Below are 23,208 nucleotides of genomic sequence, written 5' to 3'. Positions count from 1 at the left end.
TATGCTATAAAATTGAATCCTAATCGAATACATATGTACTTTTAAGACGTCTGCATTCATAAAGGGTTAAACAGAGCATGAGTCCCTCCAAAGTATTAGTTTCCAATGTATTGCTAGGATAATTTTTTTTTTTGTCTATAGCAATAGAGAGCTAGTCATTTAGAAATACCATATAGTAATAATTTTATTCATTTGTCAATGAGAAGTGTTGATGCACAAAATCAGTGAGGACTTTGATACAACAGAAAGTGTTAAGTTTGTGACCTTCGCTAGATTGCTTCGGTCACTAATGTGGATAAGTATGTAAATTGATAGAGACAGGAAAGCAAACACAAGATGTACGTGGTTCACCCAGATTGGCCACGTCTACGGAGTATAGGAGTTTTCATTAATTGTGAAGGGTTTACACAAGTACATAGGTTCAGGCTCTCCTTTTGTGAGTACTAGTGAATGATTTAGTGCAAATGACATTAGGAAATATTGTGAGAGAATGATCTCTATTTATAGAAGAGAGTTTCTAGTTTCATTCTGACATTGACACGTGTCGTGTTGTGATTGGCCTCTGATGTTGACACGTGTCGCGCTATGATTGGCTTCTGATGTCGATACGTGTCGCGCTGTGATTGGCCTCTTGGTTGGAGGGAAACTCTTATGGGTCCTTGACGGTATAACGTTGACCGGTGCTCAGTAGTTTCGGGATTGGTCAAGTATGGTACAAACAGTGCTCCCTTAAGTTCCCGAGTGAGGGAAGTTCCTCGGTTGGGGACTTGCAAGATCCATGCCATTGAGTAATCACGAAACTTCTAAGTACCGAAGTGTGGTATCATTTTCACTTGCCTTATCTGTCTCATATGTAGATGTGGCATCTTCTCTGGAAGTACTTTTCATTCATCTAAGGGTGGTATCTTTAACCGATGAAGATGCACAAGGTAATGTATCAATTCACTTGAAGCTTACTTGTAGTTTCGGGCTTGGTCAAGTGCGATACAAACCCTATAGTAGGAGTCCCCTAAGTCGCCGAGCTAGGAGATTTGTTGAATGAGGTAACAGATAAGGTAAGCAATCAGACTTCCAAGCAAGCAACCTGGATCGGAGGTTCGACTTCGGCTTCCGGTTGATTGTTCTTCTTCTCCTTGTGTCGTAAACAGCAACAAGGATAAGGAGAAGCAAATGAAGAAGAGATGATATGAGATACTTTTGCTTTTGAAAAAGTAACTTTCCACATATTTATTCTTGAACTGGGCTGGAGGGTTTTCTGGTTTCCTCCAGAGTATAAGGCCGACTCAAGAATTTGAGGGTCAAAACAAGTCCATCAAATCTAGAGTACGTTCGACCCTGATGATATAAGATACTTTTGTTGTTACGCTTTTGTCCACATGCTTCCTTGTATCCTTCTCACTTGCCATATCTGTTCCTTAGGCAGATATGGTATCTTCTCTGGAAGCATACGATGTTGAAGATGAGTACTCGAGAGCAATGTCAGGTAAGTAATCAGGCAAGGGGTTCCAGGCAGTCAGTTCCTGACTGGAAGCTTGATTCCAAGTGCTGACTGATTACTCTCTTTCTCCTTGTCTTGCAGGTCAGAACAAGGCCAAAGGAAAAGACAGGAAAAAAGCATGATATGGGATACTCCTGCTTTTAACCCTGATGATATGAGATACTCTTACTCTGGTGTGGCTTGTTTGCAGAGGTATTATCGGGAGGAAAAAAAGCTGAGTATTTCGAAAGACTTTGTTGAGAGTGCCCTCTCGGATGTGAAGAAAAATTGAGCATTTTTTTTATTTACAGGTCTGCCTGACTATGGAGGATGGAGGTCGACATATATAGGAGTCTCCCTAACAACAAGTAGTAGTGTTATTCCTTTACCCTTCTTGGTCATAGTAATGTAGTGGGAGCTGCAAGCTTCACATGTTTTAACTTTGTTAGATCACTTTGAAAAAGTGGTCTGTGGTATCTGGAAAGCTGATGTTGCGTGTGACGATTGCATACAAGCTTTATCCAAGGAAATCTGGCTCTCGAAGTTCGGAGAGCGATGCCTCTTCGGTTTTCGAGATTCAGAGATCAGTGTCAGAGCACTTTGAAAAAAATGGTATGTGGTATCTGTAAGGGATCTGGCTCTCGAGATTCAGAGAACGGTGCCTCTTCGATTTTTGAGAAAGCAATCATGTTGGGAGTCTAACTCTTGAGATTCGGATAGCAGTTCTCTTCGATTTTTTAGAAAGTAATCTTGTTGGAAGTCTGGCTTTCGAGATTCAGAAGGCGGTGCCTCTTCAATTTTTGAGCAGGTAATCCTGTTGGGAGTCTAGCTCTCGAGATTCGGAGAGCGATGCCTCTTCGATTTTTTAGAAAGCAATCATGTTGGGAGTATGACTCTTGAGATTTGGAGAGCAGTGTCTCTTTGATTTTTTAGAAAGTAATCATGTTGGGAGTCTGGCTTTCGAGATTTGGAGGGCGGTGCCTCTTCGATTTTTGAGCACGTAATCCTATTGGGAGTATGGCTATCGAGATTCGGAGAGCGGTGCCTCTTCGATTTTTGAGAAAGCAATCCTTGGAAGCTTGACTCTTGAGATTCGGATAGCAGTGTCTCTTCGATTTTTTAGAAAGTAATCCTGTTGTGAGTCTGGCTCTTGAGATTCGGAGGGCGGTGCCTCTTCGATTTTCGAGCAAGCAATTTTGTTGGGAGTGTTTTCTCGAATGTGAGTAAAGGTTGGGCATTTTTTACAGTATGCCTTGCCACGGAGCACGGAGGTTGACACATATTGAGACTTTCTAGTTATCAAGCAGTGGTGTTGTTCCTTTACCCTTGTAGGTAATAGTAGGGTAGCTGGACCTTCAAAATTTATATGTCTAAACTTTGTCAGAGATCTTTGGCAAAATTATCTATGGTACCTGAGGAGCTGATGTTGCGTGTGGAAAGTGGTGCCTCTTCGAAATCCAAAGAGTGGTGCCTCTTCGATTTTTCCTTTTGTTGAATCTTGTATGTTGAAGCTTTGTGAGTGAAGCATGTAGGTTAAGGTAGTGCTCCCTTCATTTCCCGAGTGAGGAAAACTTCTCGGTTGGAGACTTGAAAAAATCCAAGTCACTGAGTGGTCGTGAGACTTCCGAGTATCAAGGTGCAGTAGCATATGGTAGGAGTTCCCCAAGTCTCCGGTTGAAGGAGTTGACGAATGAGGTGTCTTGCTAGTAGCCAAGTTTCCAAAGTAACAAAACTTCACCATTTTCCTTTCTAAATGGTAGCCCAAAACTCCTCTTTCATATATATTTGTTATGAAAGTTGTTAGGCCCAAAGAAGATGAGGCCTAGGCAATTTTTTTTTTTTTTAATTTTCGAATTTCGAATTTTCGAATTTTAAAATTTTTGAATTTCCGAATATATATATATATATATATATATTAAGCTTTATAGGTGAAGTTTTGTAGGTGAAGCTTTGAGGTTGAAGCTTTGTTGGGTACCATGAATTGATTTTGCTTCACACTATCTTGATCAAGATAGTATGAAGCTTTTGTAAGTAAAGCTTTTGTATTGAAGCTTTGTAGGTGAAGCTTTTGTGGGTGAAGCTTTTGTGGGTGAAGCTTTTGTGGTGGGGGAAATTTTTGTGAGTGAAGCTTTTATGGTGGGGGAAGCTTTTGTAGGGGAAGTTTTTGTGGGTGAAGCTTTTGTTGGTGAAGCTTTTATGGGTGAAGCTTTTATAGGTGAAGCTTTTGTGGTGGGTGAAACTTTTGTGGGGGAAGCTTTTGTGGGTGAAGCTTTTGTTGGTGAAGCTTTTGTGGTGGGTGAAGCTTTTGTGGTGGGTGAATCTTTTGTTGGTGAAGTTTTTATGGGTGAAGCTTTTGTAGGTGAAGCTTTTGTGGGTGAAGCTTTTATGGGTGAAGTTTTTGTAGGTGAAGCTATTGTGGGTGAAGTTTTTGTAAGTGAAGCTTTGGAGTTGAAGCTTTGTAGGTGAAGCTTTGGAGTTGAAGCTTTTGTTGGGTACCATGAATTGATTTTGCTTCACACTATCTTGATCAAGATAGTGTGAAGCTTTTGAGAATTTGTAGTTGTCCTCCATTGATGAAGCTTTTATTGGTGAAGCTTTGTTGGGTACCACGAATTGATTTTGCTTCACACTATCTTGATCAAGATAGTGTGAAGCTTTTGAGAATTTGTAGTTGTTCTCCATTGATGAAGCATTGTTGAATTTCAATTTTTTTTTCTGGGAAACTAGAAATTTGAAAATGTGGGAGAGATAACATATACAAATTTTGCTTCCACACTGTTGAGCAAGAGATTGTGATGCAAGCCACACCTTGTAGTAGTCGAAGGTTTGGATGAACCATATAAATTGAATTTGCTTCGAACAGTCTTGAATTTGCCTCGAAGGTTTGAGAATTGTAGTTGTTTTCCATTGATGAAGCTTTTGTTGGCACCATAAATTGGTTTTGCTCACACTGTTTTGATCAAGAGTGTGTGAAGCTTTTGAGAATTGTGGTTGCCCTCAATTGATGAAGCTCTTGTTGGCACCATACATTGGTTTTGCTTCACACTATCTTGATCAAGAGTGTGTGAAGTTTTTAAGAATTGTGATTGAACTCCTTTGATGAAGCTTTTGTTGGGACCATAAATTGGTTTTGCTTCACACTGTCTTGATCAAGAGTGTGTGAAGCTTTTGAGAATTGTGGTTGCCCTCCATTGATGAAGCTCTTGTTAGCACCATAAATTGGTTTTGCTTCACACTGTCTTGATCAATAGTGTGTGAAGCTTTTGAGAGTTGTGGTTGAACTCATTTGATGAAGTTTTTGTTGGCAACATAAATTGGTTTTGCTTCACACTGTCTTGATCAAGAGTGTGTGAAGCTTTTGAGAATTGTGGTTGCCCTCCATTGATGAAGCTCTTGTTGGCACCATAAATTGGTTTTGCTTCACACTGTCTTGATCAAGAGTGTGTGAAGTTTTTGAGAATTGTGGTTATCCTTCATTGATGAAGCTCTTGTTGGCACCATAAATTGGTTTTGCTTCACACTATCTTGATCAAGAGTGTGTGAAGCTTTTGAGAATTATGGTTGTCCTCCATTGATGAAGCTCTTGTTGGCACTATAAATTGGTTTTGCTTCACATTGTCTTGATCAAGAGTGTGTGAAACTTTTGAGAATTGTGGTTGAACTCCTTTGATGTAGCTCTTGTTGGCACCATAAATTGGTTTTGCTTCACACTGTCTTGATCAAGAGTGTGAAGCTTTCTACGAGTTGTAGTGTTTGCATTGTTACAGAGTGGAAATGTCTGAAGCAGATGCAAGAGGGCTGAATAACTTAATCTTCGTATGTCATGCACTGAAGTTGTTGTTGGCTTGCAATAAGACTTTGTTGGTGACTATAACTCTTGTTGGACATAAGTGTTCCCCTAGTTGAGTTGTCAAGCTTGATGATTTTTTATTATTTGTGAATGCTAGGAGTTCACATGTACAAGTTGTACCACTCGTCTTCTGGTAGGTGGAATGAATGGTGGGTTGCTTTCTTCACTTGGTTGGTGATATGAAGGTGAACTCCTTCATCACATTTCATCACCTGGTTGTTGGCACGAGGATGAGTTCCTTCTTCACATGGTTGGTGGCATGAATGGCAAGTTGCCAAATGATATTATAGTACGGGTTGTACATTTCATCACCTGGTTGGTGGCATGAATGAGAGTACGGGTTGTACATTTCATCACCTGGTTGGTGGCATGAAGATGAGTTCCTTCTTCACCTGGTTGGTGGCATGAGTGGCAAGTTGCCAAATGATATTAGAGAACTGGTTGTACATTTCATCACCTAGTTGGTGGCATGAAGGAGAGTACGGGTTGTACATTTCATCACCTGGTTTGTGGCATGAAAATGAGTTCCTTCTTCACCTGATTGGTGGCATGAGTGGCAAGTTACCAAATGATATTAGAGTACGAGTTGTACATTTCATCACCTGGTTGGTGGCACGACGATGAGTTCCTTCTTCACCTGGTTGGTGGCATGAATGGCAAGTTGCCAAATGATATTACAGTACGGGTTGTACATTTCATCATCTGGTTGGTGGCATGAAGAAGAGTACGAGTTGTACATTTCATCACCTGGTTGGTGGCATGCAGATGAGTTCCTTCTTCACCTGGTTGGTGGCATGAGTGGCAAGTTGCCAAATGATATTAGAGTACGGGTTGTACATTTCATCACCTGGTTGATGGCATGAAGGAGAGTACGAGTTGTACATTTCATCACCTGGTTTGTGGCATGAAGATGAGTTCCTTCTTCACATTTCATCACATGGTTGGTGAGAATAAGGGCAAGGTGTCGAGGCACATTGTAGTGAGTGTCAAAGACACAAAGTATGTTGAACCCTTTCGAAGCATAGTTGGCTTATGTATGGATGTGCTGAAATGTATGATGTTTATGTATGAATGTGTTGGAATGTATGATGTTTATGTATGAATGTGTTGGAATGTATGATGTTTATGTTGATTGATATGAGTGATGCTTATGAATTTTTGCTATGCATGAAGGGATCCATGCTTTTGATATGTGAACCATGTTGGTTGTAACACTTAGTATCACATACTTTGTGTCAAAGTAAGCATGTTGAAGCTCTGAGTTAGAGTATAAGGGTAGGTCAGCGTAGACCAACTGTTCTAGTGCTAGGAACGCAAAAGACTCAGAAGAAGTTGTCTGAATTCCCTCTTCTTTAAATATTTGCCGAATGACTTATGTGACAAAAGATCTCAAGCGGTTGAGAGTCAAAACATTTGTAATGTGTATGCCTTCTTATAATAGCATTTCTTCAATACCTAGTCCTCCACTTTGAAAGAGTGAGGCTTGGCCCCATAGTCATAATAGTCGACGGTACGTTCACCCCTGGTTGTCTTGATACGAACTTTTATCCCTCTTGTTGTAATAGGCTTGCTGAGAGTAAAAATCCTTCCTCTTACCAAAAGACAAATACGTTTGGTGACTTAGCGAGTAGCTAAATGAGGCAGGAGATGATGCAATGGATGTCTGAATGGCCAATATCTCCTCACTTGGTAGAACTTGACTTCCACTTCCCATTTGTTGATAGGGGTTAACTATATGGGGGTTCCATTGGTATGTCCTTGCTTCGGCGGAGGCGTGGTTGTAAGCATGTGCCATCACCTCAAAGTAAGTCTTCCAAGTGTTGGCATTGATCATGTACTTGAAGAAACAATCACGTAGGCCTGCCGTGAAGGCCTTAAGGGCGGTCTTGTCATATGCCTCAGCGCAGCGAGAATACTCATGGCTGAAGCGACCGGCATACTCTCGTAGTGACTCGTCTGGCTTCTAGTGAATAGTGTACAAGTCATCTGCAGAATGCAAGTGATCGGTCTGGAAGATGTGTTGAGAGACAAGCAGTTTCCTCAATTCATCAAATGAGTCTACTGTCTCAGGTGGAAGACGGAAATACCAGTTTAAAGCTCCGCCAGAGAGGGTGGAGGGGAAGAGAAGACATCGCTCTTCGTCGGTGTGCATCCGATATGTCATGGTGGATTCAAAGAGGTTAAGGTGTTCAATTGGGTCATCCCTTCCAGCATAGAGTTGTAAACTAAGCTTTTGTTTTGTTTTCGCTTGAAGGGGGTGTCGATGATCCTTCTTGTGAGAGGGCTAGGCCTGGGTTAGTTCCAGTCAGGTATCTTGGCTTGACTTTCGGCCTTCAACTTGTTTACTTCCTCAATAAGATGTAGGACAAGGGGGTCATGAATGGAGTTATGTACCACTGGAATTTTCTTTCGTAAGTTTCTATCGCCTCTTGGAAGTAGGAAAGTTGGAGCATGGGCATGTGGTTTTTTCTTGGACTCACCGTATTGACTTCTAGGGCGAGTTTGTCGGAATACCTCAGAGTCCCCCGTACTTTCATGTTCCTCTGAGACATGTCGTTCATTCCCTAGATTGGCAGCTGACCTGGGTCGTGGGAGGGCACCGAGTCTTTCAGAAACCCTTGGGTCATTGATATTCGAGCATATGTGGAGGGGATTCTCTCGACGTTGCTTTAGGAAGTCTCGGAAGTCATGATAAACGACTTTCGATCCTTCCAACCCTTCTGCAAGGAGGTGTCTTCCTCCACTTCTTCTACTTCGGGTCGAAGCATCTGGGTTGAGAGAAGTCTCATGTTGATCAATGTTTTGATGATTAGCTCGCTCCTCATTAGGGAAACCCATGTCGAAGGGAGGTGACCCTCAGTGTTGGGGGGCACCCAGATAATGGTTGATGTCCACAGGGGCAACGAGCTTGCATGTTTGAGTACGCCTAGTTTTGTGGAGCTTCTTATACTGCTCCTGGAGAACCTCATTTTTCATTGCTATCTTATTGTTCTGAGCTTCTAGCTCATCGACTTTAGCTTGAAGAGCAACCCTCTTTCCTTCTTTCTTTCGTTGCTTCGCACTAGGTGTAAGAGGGGTGTCATTCTGTGTGCTGTGGCTTCCTTCGTTGCCCATGTTGGAAAGGGATGTCTGGTCAAAAGAGAGTATATGAATGGTGGAAACTAGTTTGGCAAAGCTAAAAAGAGTGGGAATAAGTGTCGTTCCCACAGACGGCGCCAAATGTTGATGCACAAAATCAGTGAGGACTTTGGTACAACATAAAGTGTTAAGTTTGCGACCTTCGCTAGATTGCTCCGGTCACTAGTGTGGATAAGTATGTAAATGGATAGAGACAGTGAAGCAAACACAAGATTGACTACGTCTATGGAGTATAGGAGTTCTCATTAATTGTGAAGGGTTTACACAAGTACATAGGTTCAGGCTCTCCTTTTGTGAGTACTAGTGAATGATTTAGTACAAATGACATTAGGAAATAGTGTAAGAGAATGATCTCTATTTATAGAAGAGAGTTTCTAGTTTCATTCAGACATTAACACGTGTCATGTTATGATTGGCTTCTGATGTTGACACGTGTCGCGTTATGATTGGCTTCTGATGTCGACACGTGTCGCACTGTGATTGGCCTCCTGGTTGGAGGGAAACTTTTCTGGGTCCTTGACGGTATAACGTTGACCGGTGCTCAGTAGTTTCGGGATTGGTCAAGTATGGTACAAACAAGAAGAAATCTTAAGTTCGAATATCTTAAATAGTAGTTCGATAATACAACGACTGTCATATAAACTCTTCTAAAATTCTAGTTAAACTAAAATTTATTTGTAAAATATCATGATCGAACTCTCCGATATTTTTAATAAAATCTTTTAAAATCCCTGTTAAATACATAACGAATAATATTTTTTTAAATTTTTTTAATAGAGCAACGAGAAGTAAAAAAAGGAAAATAAATAAAAGGAACCAAAACCAAAACAAAAGAGGAAAGCCAAAGGGTGGCCCTCAAAACACTGAAACATCGATCTCTGTCTCTCCCTCTTGCTCTCGCTCCACACCACAAAACCCTAGCTTCGAAATTCGAATTGGGAAAATTCGCCAACTTTCCTGCCCTACTGCTCTTTGTCTTCGTCAATTCAAGGTAACAATCCCTCGTTTAACTTTTTTTTTTCTTCTTTTCTGTTTCCACTATTTAATTCCATCCCACGAATCGTAGTATTTGATCCTGTTTATTGTTTAAGGAAATTGTATGAAATTTAGGGTTAATTGCTACTTCACGCACACCAAATATCGGGTCTTTTCGGTTTCGATAGAAAAGTGATTGACTTTGGCGGAATTTGTGTGCATCCTTTTCCTTTTCCCTTCGATAATTTGAAAAAATTAGGGGTTTTTGATAATGCTTTTTAGCCATATATCCTTATGTTGGTTTTATTTTATTCAATTAGTATCAAAATTTAATGAATTTACCTTTAAAAAGAGTTTTATATTTTTTTAATCTGGTTGTTTATTGAATGAGATGACAATGTGCAAGACGAGTACACTGTTTCTTTAGTGAGCTTTTTATTTTTTGGTTTCCAGGTACACCTTTTGGTCTTTGTAGCTTAAGAGATTCTTAGTGATAAGGAATGCATGTATAAATTGTGTTGTGTGGTAATTATTGGGTTTCTTTTGCATTTTCTGAAATTTAATAAATTGCTCCACTCTGTATGCTTCTGAACCTTGATTAGGATTGAGGCAGTCCTGAGAAGTGGATGAATAGTTATTTTGATTCTGGAAATTAGTCTTCCATATAATTTGGTGTGCTTTGAACATTTTAAAATGAAACAAAGATATAGGTCATATGATAGAGCTTGTTACGACCTCTTATATAAAACTATTATAGGGTTTATAAATCTTTGGTAGTGGAACTGGTCTTGTTTTGTGATTGGAAGTGAGGGATTCTTGATACATGAAAACGTGGACTTTCAAAAGTTATGTTGTGGAAGTATTTTCATTACCATGTATAGAGATAAGAGCGGTTGTCATAGGATTTCAAAAGGATGGATTGGGTGACTGTTTTAAACTTTTTATACTTCTTTATCATATGTGTGCATGCTATTATCTTTGCTTTTTGTTTGCTCATAATGTGTTGCTTATGAGTTTTTTTTCATATTTAGTGTGATTGGAATATGGATCCCTTCATTGTGTAATGGATCAAAATCTTCTTTTGGATCTTGGTTTGGCTTAATGAATCCTAGAACGCCACTACACTCAATTTTGCGTCAAGTCTTCCGTTAGCTTCAAGTACTCCATATCTTTTCTTATAGTATCTTTCCAAGTCTTCCTAGGTCTTCTTCTACCCCTTTTGCCATGAGCCTCTGTCTCATAGTCGCATCTTCTAACCGGATCACCTATAGGTCTTCGGTTCACGTGTCCAAACCATCTTAACCGATTTTTTCTCATCTTATCTTCAATTGCAGCCACTCCTTCTTTACTTCGGATATCCTCGTTTTTAATCCTATCCTTTCTCGCGTGCCCACTCATCCAACGAAGCATTCTCATTTCTGTTACACTCATTTTTTGTACTTGTTGCTTTTTGACCACCCAAGATTCCGTGCTATAAAGCATTGTTGGCTTTATTGCCATCCTATAAAATTTTCCCTTAAACTTTAGTGGTATACAACGATCACACAACACGCCCTATTAAGTTTTCTCTTGAGCTTTATTGTGGCCCTATATATTTGTCTTTAAAATAAGAAATAAATTTTTATTAAAGCCAAGATACTGTACGACCACTATAGATAAGTTGCTCACGGCCATAATTATCAAGTAGACTAATCAATATAGAAAGCAATACACTATCTAACAGTGGACATAATCCAGAACAACAATTAGACTATAGAAAATAGTATGTAACTATGTATGCAACTATCTGCTGTCTTAACTCTTCCTAAATAAAAAAACTATGTGCCGTCTTAACTTATGTTCAGGCAGTAGCTGTTTGTGACTTTTCTTCCCCAGTAAAACACACATCCAAAACACAAGTAATGCTAATAAACAAAAGTTGGAAGAATAATACCATTGAGATGCTTCCTACTTAATGATAAAGTAACATGTGTTCATGTCTTGCCTTTTCTTTGATTCCCATTTGTGATATTCTTAAGACACCTTCCTGACTTTTGTTGATGACCTATTATTGGCAGGAAGATTCTGTTATTTGTTCACAGTTTTAGCACTGAACTATGAACTGTCTATGTCATATACATTTTTAAGTGGTGAACAGAGATATATATGGCTTCTTTCTTGTCTGGTGATTCCTCTAATTATGGAATGAGTGAAAGTGGTTCCTATAAACAAGCTCATGACATATCAGAAGAAGGAGCCAATTGGTATTTTTCCAGGAAGGAAATTGAAGAAAACTCTCCATCTAAACAAGATGGCATTGACTTAAAAAAAGAGGCATATCTGCGCAAGTCATACTGTACTTTTTTACAAGACCTGGGGATGAGACTTAAAGTGTGAGTAAGCCTTATCCATAAATTTCTCTTCCTTCACTTGTTATCTCCAAACTAATAGTGTTACCGTTGTTTGATTGTCATTCTATGTTTTTTATCTAAACCTTTGTGCATTTTCCTTTATTATACCCTGTTGAAAAGGAATTGATAATCTAGCTTTGGGTGTGGATGAGAGCTTTGATGTTTCAGTGCCTTAATATACTTATAACATACAATGTTAGTTAACAGTAATTGTGTTTTCTGACACCTTGCTGAAGGTCATTATATTCTGTATATGTACATACGAAAAATTAGATGGCTTTTAAAAGGCTAGTCATGAGCACTGAATATTCTATTCCTTTCACTAGTTTCCTTACAAAATGTTTTTTAACTTCTAAAACCTAAATAAATATTGAATTCAGTTTTACTCAATATTTTGGTATTTAACTCTAGGAGCATATTAGTGATTGGAACTGAGTATCATTGTAGATTTGATACCAATTTCTGTTGTGACTTAAATTCTACCGCATAATTTATGATAATAATTTCTGAACCTGAACATTTTTTTATGCAGACCTCAGGTAACAATTGCGACGGCCATAATTTTCTGCCACCGATTCTTCCTTTGCCAATCCCATGCAAAGAATGATAGATGGGTGAGTATGAACAACCTTGAATGGCCCCCAACCCCTATGATTTCTTATATCTAAGTTATCATTAAACTAATATGTAATTGTGTACCTGTTTCATTTTTTTTTTTTTTTAACACACTTGTTTATACCTGTTTCATAATTGACGCCTACACACATTAGCGCACCCCCAGAGGCCCCTTAAAGTATCTTGTCTGTCAGGATTTGAGACAGATGAGATCCTTTAAGGGAAGGTTGAATAAATAGGAAAATTTCATACTCTAAGTTGAAAATGCACGAAGTTCCCATCTAACAAGTAATAGAGAAATGAATCCTATTACTGAAAAAGGGAAGTTTTTATTGTACTTCACTAAATTCTGTAATACTGTTATGCAGACCATCGCAACGGTGTGTATGTTTCTCGCTGGGAAGGTTGAAGAAACTCCCAGGCCACTGAAAGATGTTATTCTTGTCTCATATGAAATTATTCATAAAAAGGATCCTGCAGCAGTTCATAGAATCAAGCAAAAGGTAGTTATCAACTTATCACTTAGTTCTTGTACCTGGCATTGCTGTACTTTTATCAATCAAAAACATTTATTTGATGTTGCTGATTCTATTTGTTTAGGTCTTCCTAATTTTTAAAAAGATAATTCTGAGATTCGAACCATTACTCTTCTTGTCTATTGTTTCCCCCAAGTTCTCAGCTGCTTACTATCAGCCCTCTGTTATACCATATCTAAGTGCTATCTATAGGTTAAGTACAAAGACTCTGCGTACCCATGTTGCAATAGTAATGTGTAGTCAGCTGCTAAATCACATAGATTGAAAAACCAACTTGCTTTTTCTCGTCTACCTCACACCTCCATGTTACTTTTCTATTTTTCATTTTAATTATTCTTTTATCCTGTCTACCTCACATGTCTATGTTGCTTTTGTTGAAGTGAATCCAACACCGGATTTTGGGGTTCCACCATGGACTTATAAGTAGTTGGGGTTCCACCATAAAACCAATTGGCAATATGGAGAGTAGCCCAACTACTTATAAGCACATGCAAGGTCCCTCCTTTCTCCAATGTTGGATTCACTCTCAACACGCTCCAACAACTTTTCCCCCTTTCATTCTTTTATTTATTTTATTTAAAGAACTTACTTTTGGATGTTCCCCAGATATGCGCACTCTATCCAAATCCGATATTTAGTTTATTGTTTGTTTTGTTATGCAATTACTTCTCTTTCATTCTTTGTAATTGCTTAGTTTATTCATACGTTTGCAATGATTATGCAGGAGGTATACGAACAGCAGAAAGAATTAATTTTACTAGGAGAGAGGGTTGTTCTTGGAACCCTTGCTTTCGATTTTAATGTACACCATCCGTATAAACCCCTGGTTGAGGCAATAAAGAAATTCAAAGTAGCTCAAAATGCCCTTGCCCAAGTTGCATGGAATTTTGTAAATGATGGGTATGGATCTCCTAGTTCATCTGTCTTTCTTGTTCTTGGGCTTTCTTCAGTTTCTTCTTGCTTGAACTTGGTATGTGGCATGCAGACTTCGGACATCACTTTGCCTGCAATTTAAGCCCCACCACATTGCGGCTGGTGCCATTTTTCTTGCTGCTAAGTTCCTCAAAGTAAAGCTTCCATCAGATGGCGAGAAGGTCTGGTGGCAAGAGTTTGATGTCACCCCACGCCAATTGGAGGGTGGGTGTCCTTGCTTTATTTCAATAAGTGATGCTGCAGAGCAATCAAAATTGTTCCTTGCCATCCTTCTTTTTCTTCATCTGATGAATTTACTCCATCACTCTTTCATTACTTTTGGCCCTCTTATTCTTTTTGTTAATCACTGTCGAATCAATCCATAGCACAGAAAATGTTTCGGAAAGTAGTGAAATCTCTTCTTCTCTCCTTCCCTCCTACCTTTGTACAATCTTGTGATCTTGTCTAAACTATTAGTTAGGATTCTTTTTGTAGGATTCTTTATTAATATGTTGGTGTCAGTTTTAGTATGTTGGTATGAGTTTTAATTGATCATTATTTCTGCAGAGGTTAGCAATCAAATGCTGGAACTATATGAACAAAATCGGTTACCGCCTTCCAATGAAGTTGAAGGAAGTTCAGTGAGTGGTGCTAATCACCAGGCTTCTGCAAAACCTGCGACTAGCAATGATGAACAAGCAACTGGCAACAGTTACTTGCAGGCTGGAAGTACAAGACCTGGAACCTCAAAGCTAGCGTCGAGGCAAGGGTCTGAGCATTCATATGTTGAGAATGGTGGACCTGCTAGAATTACCCAAAGTCAAAATAATGACTACAGAAACGTTGAATTGAAAGGTGCCTTGGAGCAGAATATGAATGCTGAAGTGAAAGATATTCAACCCCCTGAAGCGCGGCACCAGGAGAAGATGGGTGAAGCTCAAAATGCATCAAGGTTTGTATCAGAGGGACGTAGTGAAGATGGTCAAGAAAGAGAGAGCAATATCGGGAAAGGTGAAACAAGGGAAGGATGGGAACCAAAGGATAAACATTTTGGCCGAAATCTGGATAATAGGCAAAGTGCACACGGCCGATCACCTCAGGAAGCTATCAAAAAAATTGACAAGGACAAGGTAAGGGCAGCACTGGAGAAACGAAGGAAATCTGTTGCCGATGTCACTCGAAAGACAGATGTTCTGGATGAGGATGATTTGATTGAGAGAGAACTGGAAGATGGTATTGAACTGGCTTCGGGGAGTGAGAAAAACAAGCGAGACCGGAGGCAAAGCTGGCCAAAGCCCTCAAATAGACCAGAACTTGGAGATGGACCACAATTAAACAATATAGAAGAAGGTGAGGTATCGGCACTTGATTCTGGACATGAATTTCATTCACCCAAATCAAGCAGTCGCAAGAGAAGGGCAGGAAGCCCACCAGATGATCACCGTGCTCACCGCAATCACAGTGATTATACAGATGATCACAACAGAGTGGGTCGGGCTGGCCACACAGAAAGAGATAACAAAAGACATGCACATGAGAATCATCTATGAGGTGGTGTTTCATGCCTGCTGCTCGCCAGAGGTTTTTGTTCAGCCCTCAATTTCTGTTCACGTCCAAGATTTTTGCGATTTCTTTGGTGATGATCATGGATACAGGCAAGCTGCTGCAAATATTTTTGCCAACGGTTATTCTCCAAAGGAATATGAAGTCGTGTTTGTGCTTGTGTGCTCTGAGGCTCCGTCGTTTGATGTTTTTGACCTGCCTCCATGTAGACAACATCCTCGGCCATTGAGAAATGTCGAAGAGGCTCATGAAAGCCCCAAAAGGACTTAGTTTACAGGTTCCTTTTGAATCTCACGTCTTACTAAACAAGTTTGGATGTAAACTGTGTACGATAGTTCAAATGATGATAATTTTATTGTAGAATCATAGCAGTAAAAATAGACAAGAAACCCTTTTGGATATCTTTTCTAAACGATTCAGACATTGAAACTCGGTCATAATTCATAAATATTTGCTCCTGTTACATTCCAAAGGAACCTATTTTTTCTTACATGCTCACTTTTCCGAGGTGGGATTTATATATTTGCACTTGAGAGTGCGAAATGACTTCTTTGTAGTGCCAATAATTATTCACTTTCAAATAGCGGGATTAATACCAAACACCATAATTTTTCGCCCTCTGTAACGAATTGATTCAGAAATTCAGACACAGACCTAGATGCCAACTCCAAAGTTTTTAATTTCTTTGGTACAAAAGTACATTGCTGCAAAAAGAAAAACAAGTCTGAGTCGATATTCGGAGGTCAAAATTATACATCATGAAAAGTTTTTCTCGGGATCAAGATGCCATTATCACCTTCTATGTTCTCTATCCCTTGTAGCTCTATAGGCATCAACATCTGCACTTCTTTTCTTATGGACTGGCTCGTCTCTCTTGTCTCGACGGTCACCATCTGCATGCCTCTTTTTATAGTCTGTTTCATCCCTCCTCTCTACACTTCTCTTTCTATAATCTCCATTGTCCCTCTTTTCTCGAAGGCTATCATCAGCTGCACTTCTCTTTCTGTACTCTCTGTCACTACTCCGTTCCGCTAGTCTATCACTATCTGCACTCCTGTATTTTACCTCACCCCTCTCACCACCATCTGCATTTCTCTTTCCACTCCCCAGCTGATCGATCTTATCATCTATATTTCCCTGCCTCTCCTTATGATTCTCTCTATCACTATCTGCACTCCTCTTTCTGTAATCTCTATCACCCCTCCTGTCTGCATAGGTATCATCTCCATATCTGCTCTCACGCTGATCTGTTTTATCATCTGTGTCTCTTTGTCTGTCCTTACGCCTTTCTCTATCCCTTCCCTCTTCAAGATGATCTCGACCACTTCTGCTTCCACTGGATCGATTTGCTTTACTGTCTCGACTTGAATCCTCTATGTACCCTCTACTTCTGTCACTGTGCCTCTCCCTATAACTTGAGTCTTTATTTTCTCGATCCCTACGCCTTAGGTCCTCGGAACTCTGCCTATTCATCCTTTGTTTCTCAAGTCCACGGTCATTATTGTGACCCTGACTTCTCTTCTCTTGCCTTGGACTTTCTGGAGTGTCTCCATCAAATACCATATCATAACTACAAGAACAAGTTGATATCAGATATATATATTTATATGATGTGTGTGTGTGTGAGTGGGTGTGTGTGAGAGAGAGAGAGAGCATGAAAGATTACCAACCTGGAGTTTTTGCCACCACCACGCTGTACATTATCATCCTTCAATATGTACTTTTGAGGTTGCTGTTTGTTGGCAGGATCACCGGTGCAATCCTTGGCAATGTGATCAAGTGCACCACATTTGAAGCAACCTTTGCCTACAACCACAAAAACATAGAACTCGATTAACTCCCAGGTTTTCGAATTAGAGGAGAAAGGATTCAATGCAATTTCAAATACAGGACACCTTTTGACAATAAATCCAGGAATTTCACTAAAACCAAAGATCATATAGCAAATTCCTTCCAATAAAAAGGCATCCAACGAATTTATAAATCATTTATTTCTCCAATTTCATCTTTAATTTACCGTATTTTAATTATTTTAATCAGAACATCATAACCCGAAACTCAACTCCGAACCATCTAGGTGCCTACAGCATATAAGCATATCTATATTGATCTGTCAGCCGAATAACTACTTCCTCATTCAGGTAGTAATCAAACAAATATAGGTTGCATGAAAACTTACCACTTTACAACATGATTGATCCAAGATATTACTAACTCATTTTAAATTTACATGTTTACATTCTTTTTTTTCCGTATTTTGCCAGCTAAAGGCCGATACATTGAGACTTACCATGGTACATGATACAACAAAGACCACAAGAATGAAACAACTTCTGGATATTCCATCATGCAAGAAAATAAACTTGCACAGCCTATTACTGATATTTTACATCTACAATCAATTATTTTTTTAGGGCAAGCTACAAATTTTTTTTCACAACTATGACATATGAAGTTCGTGCTATTCATTACACAGCACAATAAACGAGTCCATATGTTGGCTAAGTTGCTTTTCATAGGTCCACTTCGATTTTGCCACATGTAGGCCTAATTGATAATGATAGTCAAAAAAAGAAAAAAAGGACGAGTAAACAATAACACATAATGAACAGAAAAAACAATAGCATACAAAAAGATATTCAAACCATTCCCTCAAGTAGCAGGTGATTAAGCAAGCTTCTTCTGAGCACATATTGAAAAAATGGCCAAAAAGAAACCCAACATATGAGTTTTCTGCATGCCTTAAAGTCTATACCTTTGCCATTTTGATCTTTGCGCCTGTACTGGGACCACAGTTTTGCAACACTTTGACTAAAATCCACATGTATTCTCCGGTCGTCAATCAAAGCATTATCCATCTACAAAAAGAAATCATACAAGACGAGCAAAGCAAAATGGGTTCATACAAAACATAAATTCTAATGATTTCATTCTTTATTTTTTAATGGAACTGCATCCAGATGAGAAGAGAAGCCAAAAATATTTGCAAGATTTACGTAAGCTCTGCAACAAGTATCTTTGCAATCCGAACTGGAAAGGACTATCTGAGCATGCCTTAAAAATGCACGTGGAAATGCAATAGATAAGGGTATTAAATCAAAACACTCCCAGTACTGTTCACTTTTAATGAAAAGGACATTTTTACTCTAAAAAGTCACTCCTTGTACTATTCACTTACAACACATTTTTGTCCTTTTGATTCAAACTCAAAGTTTTCAAGCCCCTTTCATTAGGTTTCTTTTAAATGTATAGAGTGAATCAGAAAAATGTCAAGGGGTTTGTTGGTAGGGCAACAAAGTTTCTCTTTTTTTTTTTCTTCCCATAATCATAACTACAAGATTTCAATCATAATGAACTCTATAAAAGTTGTTACTGACTATAGCTAAGAACTAAAATAAGAATGAAATGATTGGAGCACGAACTAGGAATGGCAGGTATGCAGGCAGAAGATGCATGTTAGATTCAACATGTAAGTACATTTATTTCTTTCACAGTACCTTAAAATATGCTTGTTCGCATGCTTCTCTGGTCTCAAATTCTGGCATTACAAAATATATCATAGTGATTAGATTTCATTCTTAGAAATATGAATATTAATTCAAAAAAGTTTAAAAGAGAATAAAGAGAAAGATGAACATAAGTAGGACAAAGAGCATTAAGGTGGATAACTAAATTGTGAAACAGAAATATCGGTCCGAAGACTCATCAAACAAAGGTGCTAAAACCTACATTCTCCAGCATAACAGTCAAGAGATAGTGTATTTCCTATTACAAACAGAAATAAAATACTCACCTATGAATGCATAGCATAAGCTATCTCCAGTCTTGAAATCACGAATTATATCAGCCCTGCCATCATTCACATATCATTACATTACATACACAACTTTACAATCCCTAATCCACCAACCCCAAAGTCTATCAATAATGAACAAACAAGGTCAATACTTACGCTTGAACAGTTCCAAAACGCGAAAAAATTGTGTGCAAATCCTCATCCTGCATCAAAAGCAACCAGAGCAAAAATTACATGCACCACTCCACAAGTTAGACTATGAAATGGGAAAGGAAACGCTACTTACTTCAGTGACTGGATTCAATTTACAAACAAAAAGCACATTGTCGGGAGGTTTTATCTCAACATCAGGAATATCCCCAATCTGTTGTACAGATATGACAAGCAAAATGGTAAAAGAGGATTAACATGTGATTACACAACAGCTCACTCTGAAACTAGAAGGATGGGATAATGATTGAGGTGCTTACACTCTCTAGCACAACCGCACTGGAATGTGCGTCTTTGGCACGAAGACGCTCTTCAAGTTCTTGTGGACCTAATTGTTCATCCAGAGGAACCCAATCATCTTCAAGCCGCACATTATCATCAACCTAGCCAGGATGGAGATGAGTAAGAACATTGACAATTTTTTAATATATATTAATTGTCAGCTCAGCTTAAGCTTTTGGGAATGGTGGTTAACTAACAAACTTATCATGGTATCAACTATCAAAGAATAAGATTCTGATTCGGATCCCTACAACTGAACTTTTCCAATAAAAGCTGGATTTAAATGTTCAACGGCCCAGTGATGGAGAGAGACCCATATGTAAGGGTGGAATATAAAACAATTACCGTTCACATCCTAAAGTTGATCAGAATTAGCCAAAATAGGAGGCCTGTGTTTATGCTGCAGATCCACAACCATGCATTGCTATCGAAGAATGCATGATTTCAAGTGTCATGAGGAATACATTTCTCATTGTTATCTTATTTTGGTTTTTCATAGTACCCGATAAATATGGAATAAAAATAGCAATACGTCACTACCTCATCCTTTGGTTTTCCTTCAGGGGAGGCGTCAGGAATTAACTCAGCTAGTTGTGAAGGATCATCAAAAGGGTCATCCAATATGTAAGTATGTTTGATTCTGCCAACACAAATAAAAAGTGACAGTATAAGGGAAAGGGAAGTCAATCTAGAATCTAGATCGAGACAAACAGGAAATAAAATGTATGCAAGGCCAAACAGGAACTGACCGGATATTTTTATAGGGTCGGTTGATCTCATCCACATAAGCCTCATTGATCCTTGTCAATGTCTCAAACCCCTCTGCTATCTCACCAAAAACCTGCAATAACATACATTGCTTGAATAATGCTGGACATAAAACAAAAAACCAAAGAGAACAATTCCATACTAGCAGAAGGCAGGAGAACATATATAGCTCAGCTTATATTTCAAACCCCTTTGCCGTTGGCTTATTTAGGAGTAGACTAACTGAATAATCACCACACAGGCATACGCCATCTGCATGCTTATTTTGTAGATTTATTGGAGAGGCTATCTATTAGTATAAAATTATAAATATATCTAATACACACTACATAAAGACACACAAAGGAAGGATAGTCATGTAAACCATCAAACAGAGAGAACACTATTGCACAGGAAGCTTTGCTGTAATTCACATATGAAACACAAACTCATAAGCACTTATGCACAGGAAGGTGATAACCACTTTTATTTTCCACATTAAGCAGTGCAGCAGTAGATTGAAATCCCTCTCCCACAATCCAGCACTTAACTAGCAGATGTAGAAACCAAGAAATATTGCTAACATGTTTAGACATAATATTTTAAAAGACATTAAGACCGGAAAAAACTATCGTATCACAATACTTTAGTTCACTTGTCTGAACCTATCTAACTTTATGCCTCAATTGACCTAAGAATCCATTCACCCAGCATAGAATTAAAAAAGAAATAAAATTCTGTGTAGTTGACAGAGTTGAGTAATAAAAAATCCAAGACATATAGTTAGTAAAACAATTGTAGATAGGACTGGACAGTTACCGTGTGCTTCCCATCGAGGTACTCAAGATCATCACGCAATGTCAAGTAGAACTGAACAAAAAATAAATCAGTGCATCACTCCAATGTTTTTGAAAAATTAAAAGTTCATCATCCAAAAGCATAAGTTTACAAAGATACACAACTCAACTCAATAAAACCCCTTTCTCAAAAAGATTGATGCAGGGAAAACAAACTTATAACAGAAAAACATTAATCTCATACCTGAGAAGCATTGAGATTCTCTCCAGCACTAGCCATCGCAACAGTGCCTGTCTTAGAATGCTTCAAATCAAGATGAATCTCATCGTTGAAAAAGCGAGCCTGATCACCATATAAAAATCTGAAAGCAGAACATGGTCCAAGGTGATTTGAGCGGTAATCTAAAAACTTTAGTCACTTAACTTGTTGTCAAGTAGAGTAATTGAGAACCATAACACAACTTAAGTTGCTGCATGGAACAGATCATGCAAATTCTTACTTGTAAACTGAATCGCCACCTGAACCCGTTCCAGTTGGGTCACCAGTCTGTGCAGTGAAATCCTTCTGAACCGTGTGAAAAAGGCACCCATTATAATACTTTATCCTGAATCAAGATAAAGGTTAAGAAAAGAGAAAAAGATAGTAATGAGATGATATGCCAAAATACAAATTAAATAAATACAAGACCTATGATTCATGTCCCAATGAGCCATAACAATGATGATGTACAAAAAATTCTGAGGCAAGTAAGAAGCTTTATGAATTCAGAAAATATTTCTAACAACACGTAAGCAATTGCACAAGAAACTAGTAATTACACAAAGCTGACTAGAATCTCAAGACTCATCAAATAAAGGGCAACTTAACCCACTTTTCTATGCTCAAGGCTCATATATCCATAGATCAAGAAATAAGATATTTGATTGCTGAGAGAAAATACATGAAATTCAACCTAATAAAGAAAAAAGCTTAGGCCTTAGATCATGATTTATTTGCCAAGTTTCATAGCTGAAATAACGACGACCTGCCATCAATCAGTGACAAAAACCAAAAGTAAACCAAATGCTATTAACTAGAGGGCAAGTGAAGAATGAATATCGACTTACTTGCAGAGCTTCAAGAAGTTTTTACAAGTGAGAGGGCACTTGTCTGTATGCAAATCCACAACTATCTCCCCTAAGCTTGTCACTATAAGCACTGACATTGTCTCTCACTGCATTAAAACAAAACTAATTCAATTCGCTTTTTTGATAATTACTGAAGCTAAACAGAACCCTCCTGATGCAAATTACACTACATACAGCTGAAAAATCCAAATTGCACCAAATTTTAGTCCAAAACTTACGTTTTCAATTAATAATTTACTAATTTGTTTTCAATTCATTATTCTTGAACAGAAATTGGGCACTACATATCGAAAACAAACCCGGAAAAATTCATTAGCTTGAAACTCTAACAACCCAATACTGCATTACCAAAAAAATCCCCAAAAAATTACAGCTTTAATCTACCACATTAAAAAAAAGATCCTTTAAATCCAAAAATAACAGTTGGGTTTTGACGAACCTTTCGATTTCCCTTGTTGAAGCTGCTGATTGAAGAGCTGTTATTGTAAGCCTTCTGCGATGCAACAACAGAGAATGGGAAGAAAAATACCTAAGAAAAACCCTCAACACTCAACAGATAGCAAAGAACAACAAATTTTTGCGGGAAATTTCACGATTGAAATTAGGGGTCTGAAGAACTCACTCGATTATTCGAGTTACGTCCCAAGCAATTGGATGCAGAGAGGGATGGGTATGGTTTTTCTTTTATGGGCCAAAATACAAAATCTTTGTTCTGTGGGCCTTTATTGCAACATGGGGCTTTGTTTGTGGCCCAAATACTATTGGGCTTTAATTTCCTGTGTCCGTTTTAAT

General features: G+C 38.5%; 2 protein-coding genes across 3 annotated transcripts; one reads left to right on the top strand and one right to left on the bottom strand.

Annotated features, from left to right (window-relative positions):
* The first annotated feature begins 9,295 nt into the window (after nucleotides 1-9,295).
* On the top strand, nucleotides 9,296-15,928 carry LOC103435416 (cyclin-T1-3-like). 2 transcript variants are annotated; one of them, XM_008373809.4, is made up of 7 exons: nucleotides 9,296-9,456; nucleotides 11,498-11,812; nucleotides 12,363-12,444; nucleotides 12,814-12,948; nucleotides 13,706-13,881; nucleotides 13,967-14,118; nucleotides 14,461-15,928. In XM_008373809.4, the coding sequence occupies exons 2-7, from the start codon at nucleotides 11,586-11,588 to the stop codon at nucleotides 15,441-15,443; spliced, it is 1,755 nt and encodes a 584-aa protein (XP_008372031.2). In that variant the 5' UTR covers nucleotides 9,296-9,456; nucleotides 11,498-11,585; the 3' UTR covers nucleotides 15,444-15,928. The 2 variants fall into 2 exon arrangements, with proteins under 2 accessions (XP_008372031.2, XP_028958619.1); XM_029102786.2 differs by having other exon boundaries at nucleotides 9,298-9,456; nucleotides 11,502-11,812.
* Nucleotides 15,929-16,111: 183 nt separating this feature from the next.
* On the bottom strand, nucleotides 16,112-23,074 carry LOC103419851 (peptidyl-prolyl cis-trans isomerase CYP59). The gene is made up of 17 exons (XM_070822627.1): nucleotides 23,039-23,074; nucleotides 22,856-22,909; nucleotides 22,396-22,502; nucleotides 21,789-21,893; nucleotides 21,533-21,650; nucleotides 21,311-21,361; nucleotides 20,494-20,585; nucleotides 20,285-20,384; nucleotides 19,723-19,845; nucleotides 19,539-19,616; nucleotides 19,409-19,455; nucleotides 19,250-19,305; nucleotides 18,954-18,994; nucleotides 18,212-18,314; nucleotides 17,127-17,262; nucleotides 16,253-17,026; nucleotides 16,112-16,160 (listed from the first exon to the last, which is right to left on the bottom strand). The coding sequence occupies exons 3-17, from the start codon at nucleotides 22,491-22,493 to the stop codon at nucleotides 16,133-16,135; spliced, it is 1,950 nt and encodes a 649-aa protein (XP_070678728.1). The 5' UTR covers nucleotides 22,494-22,502; nucleotides 22,856-22,909; nucleotides 23,039-23,074; the 3' UTR covers nucleotides 16,112-16,132.
* Nucleotides 23,075-23,208: the final 134 nt, after the last annotated feature.

The sequence above is a fragment of the Malus domestica genome, chromosome 05 (assembly GCF_042453785.1).
Source record: "Malus domestica chromosome 05, GDT2T_hap1".
Lineage (NCBI taxonomy): Eukaryota > Viridiplantae > Streptophyta > Magnoliopsida > Rosales > Rosaceae > Malus > Malus domestica.
Note: the sequence above shows the minus strand (reverse complement) of the source record. Positions and strands in the feature narration are given on the sequence as shown.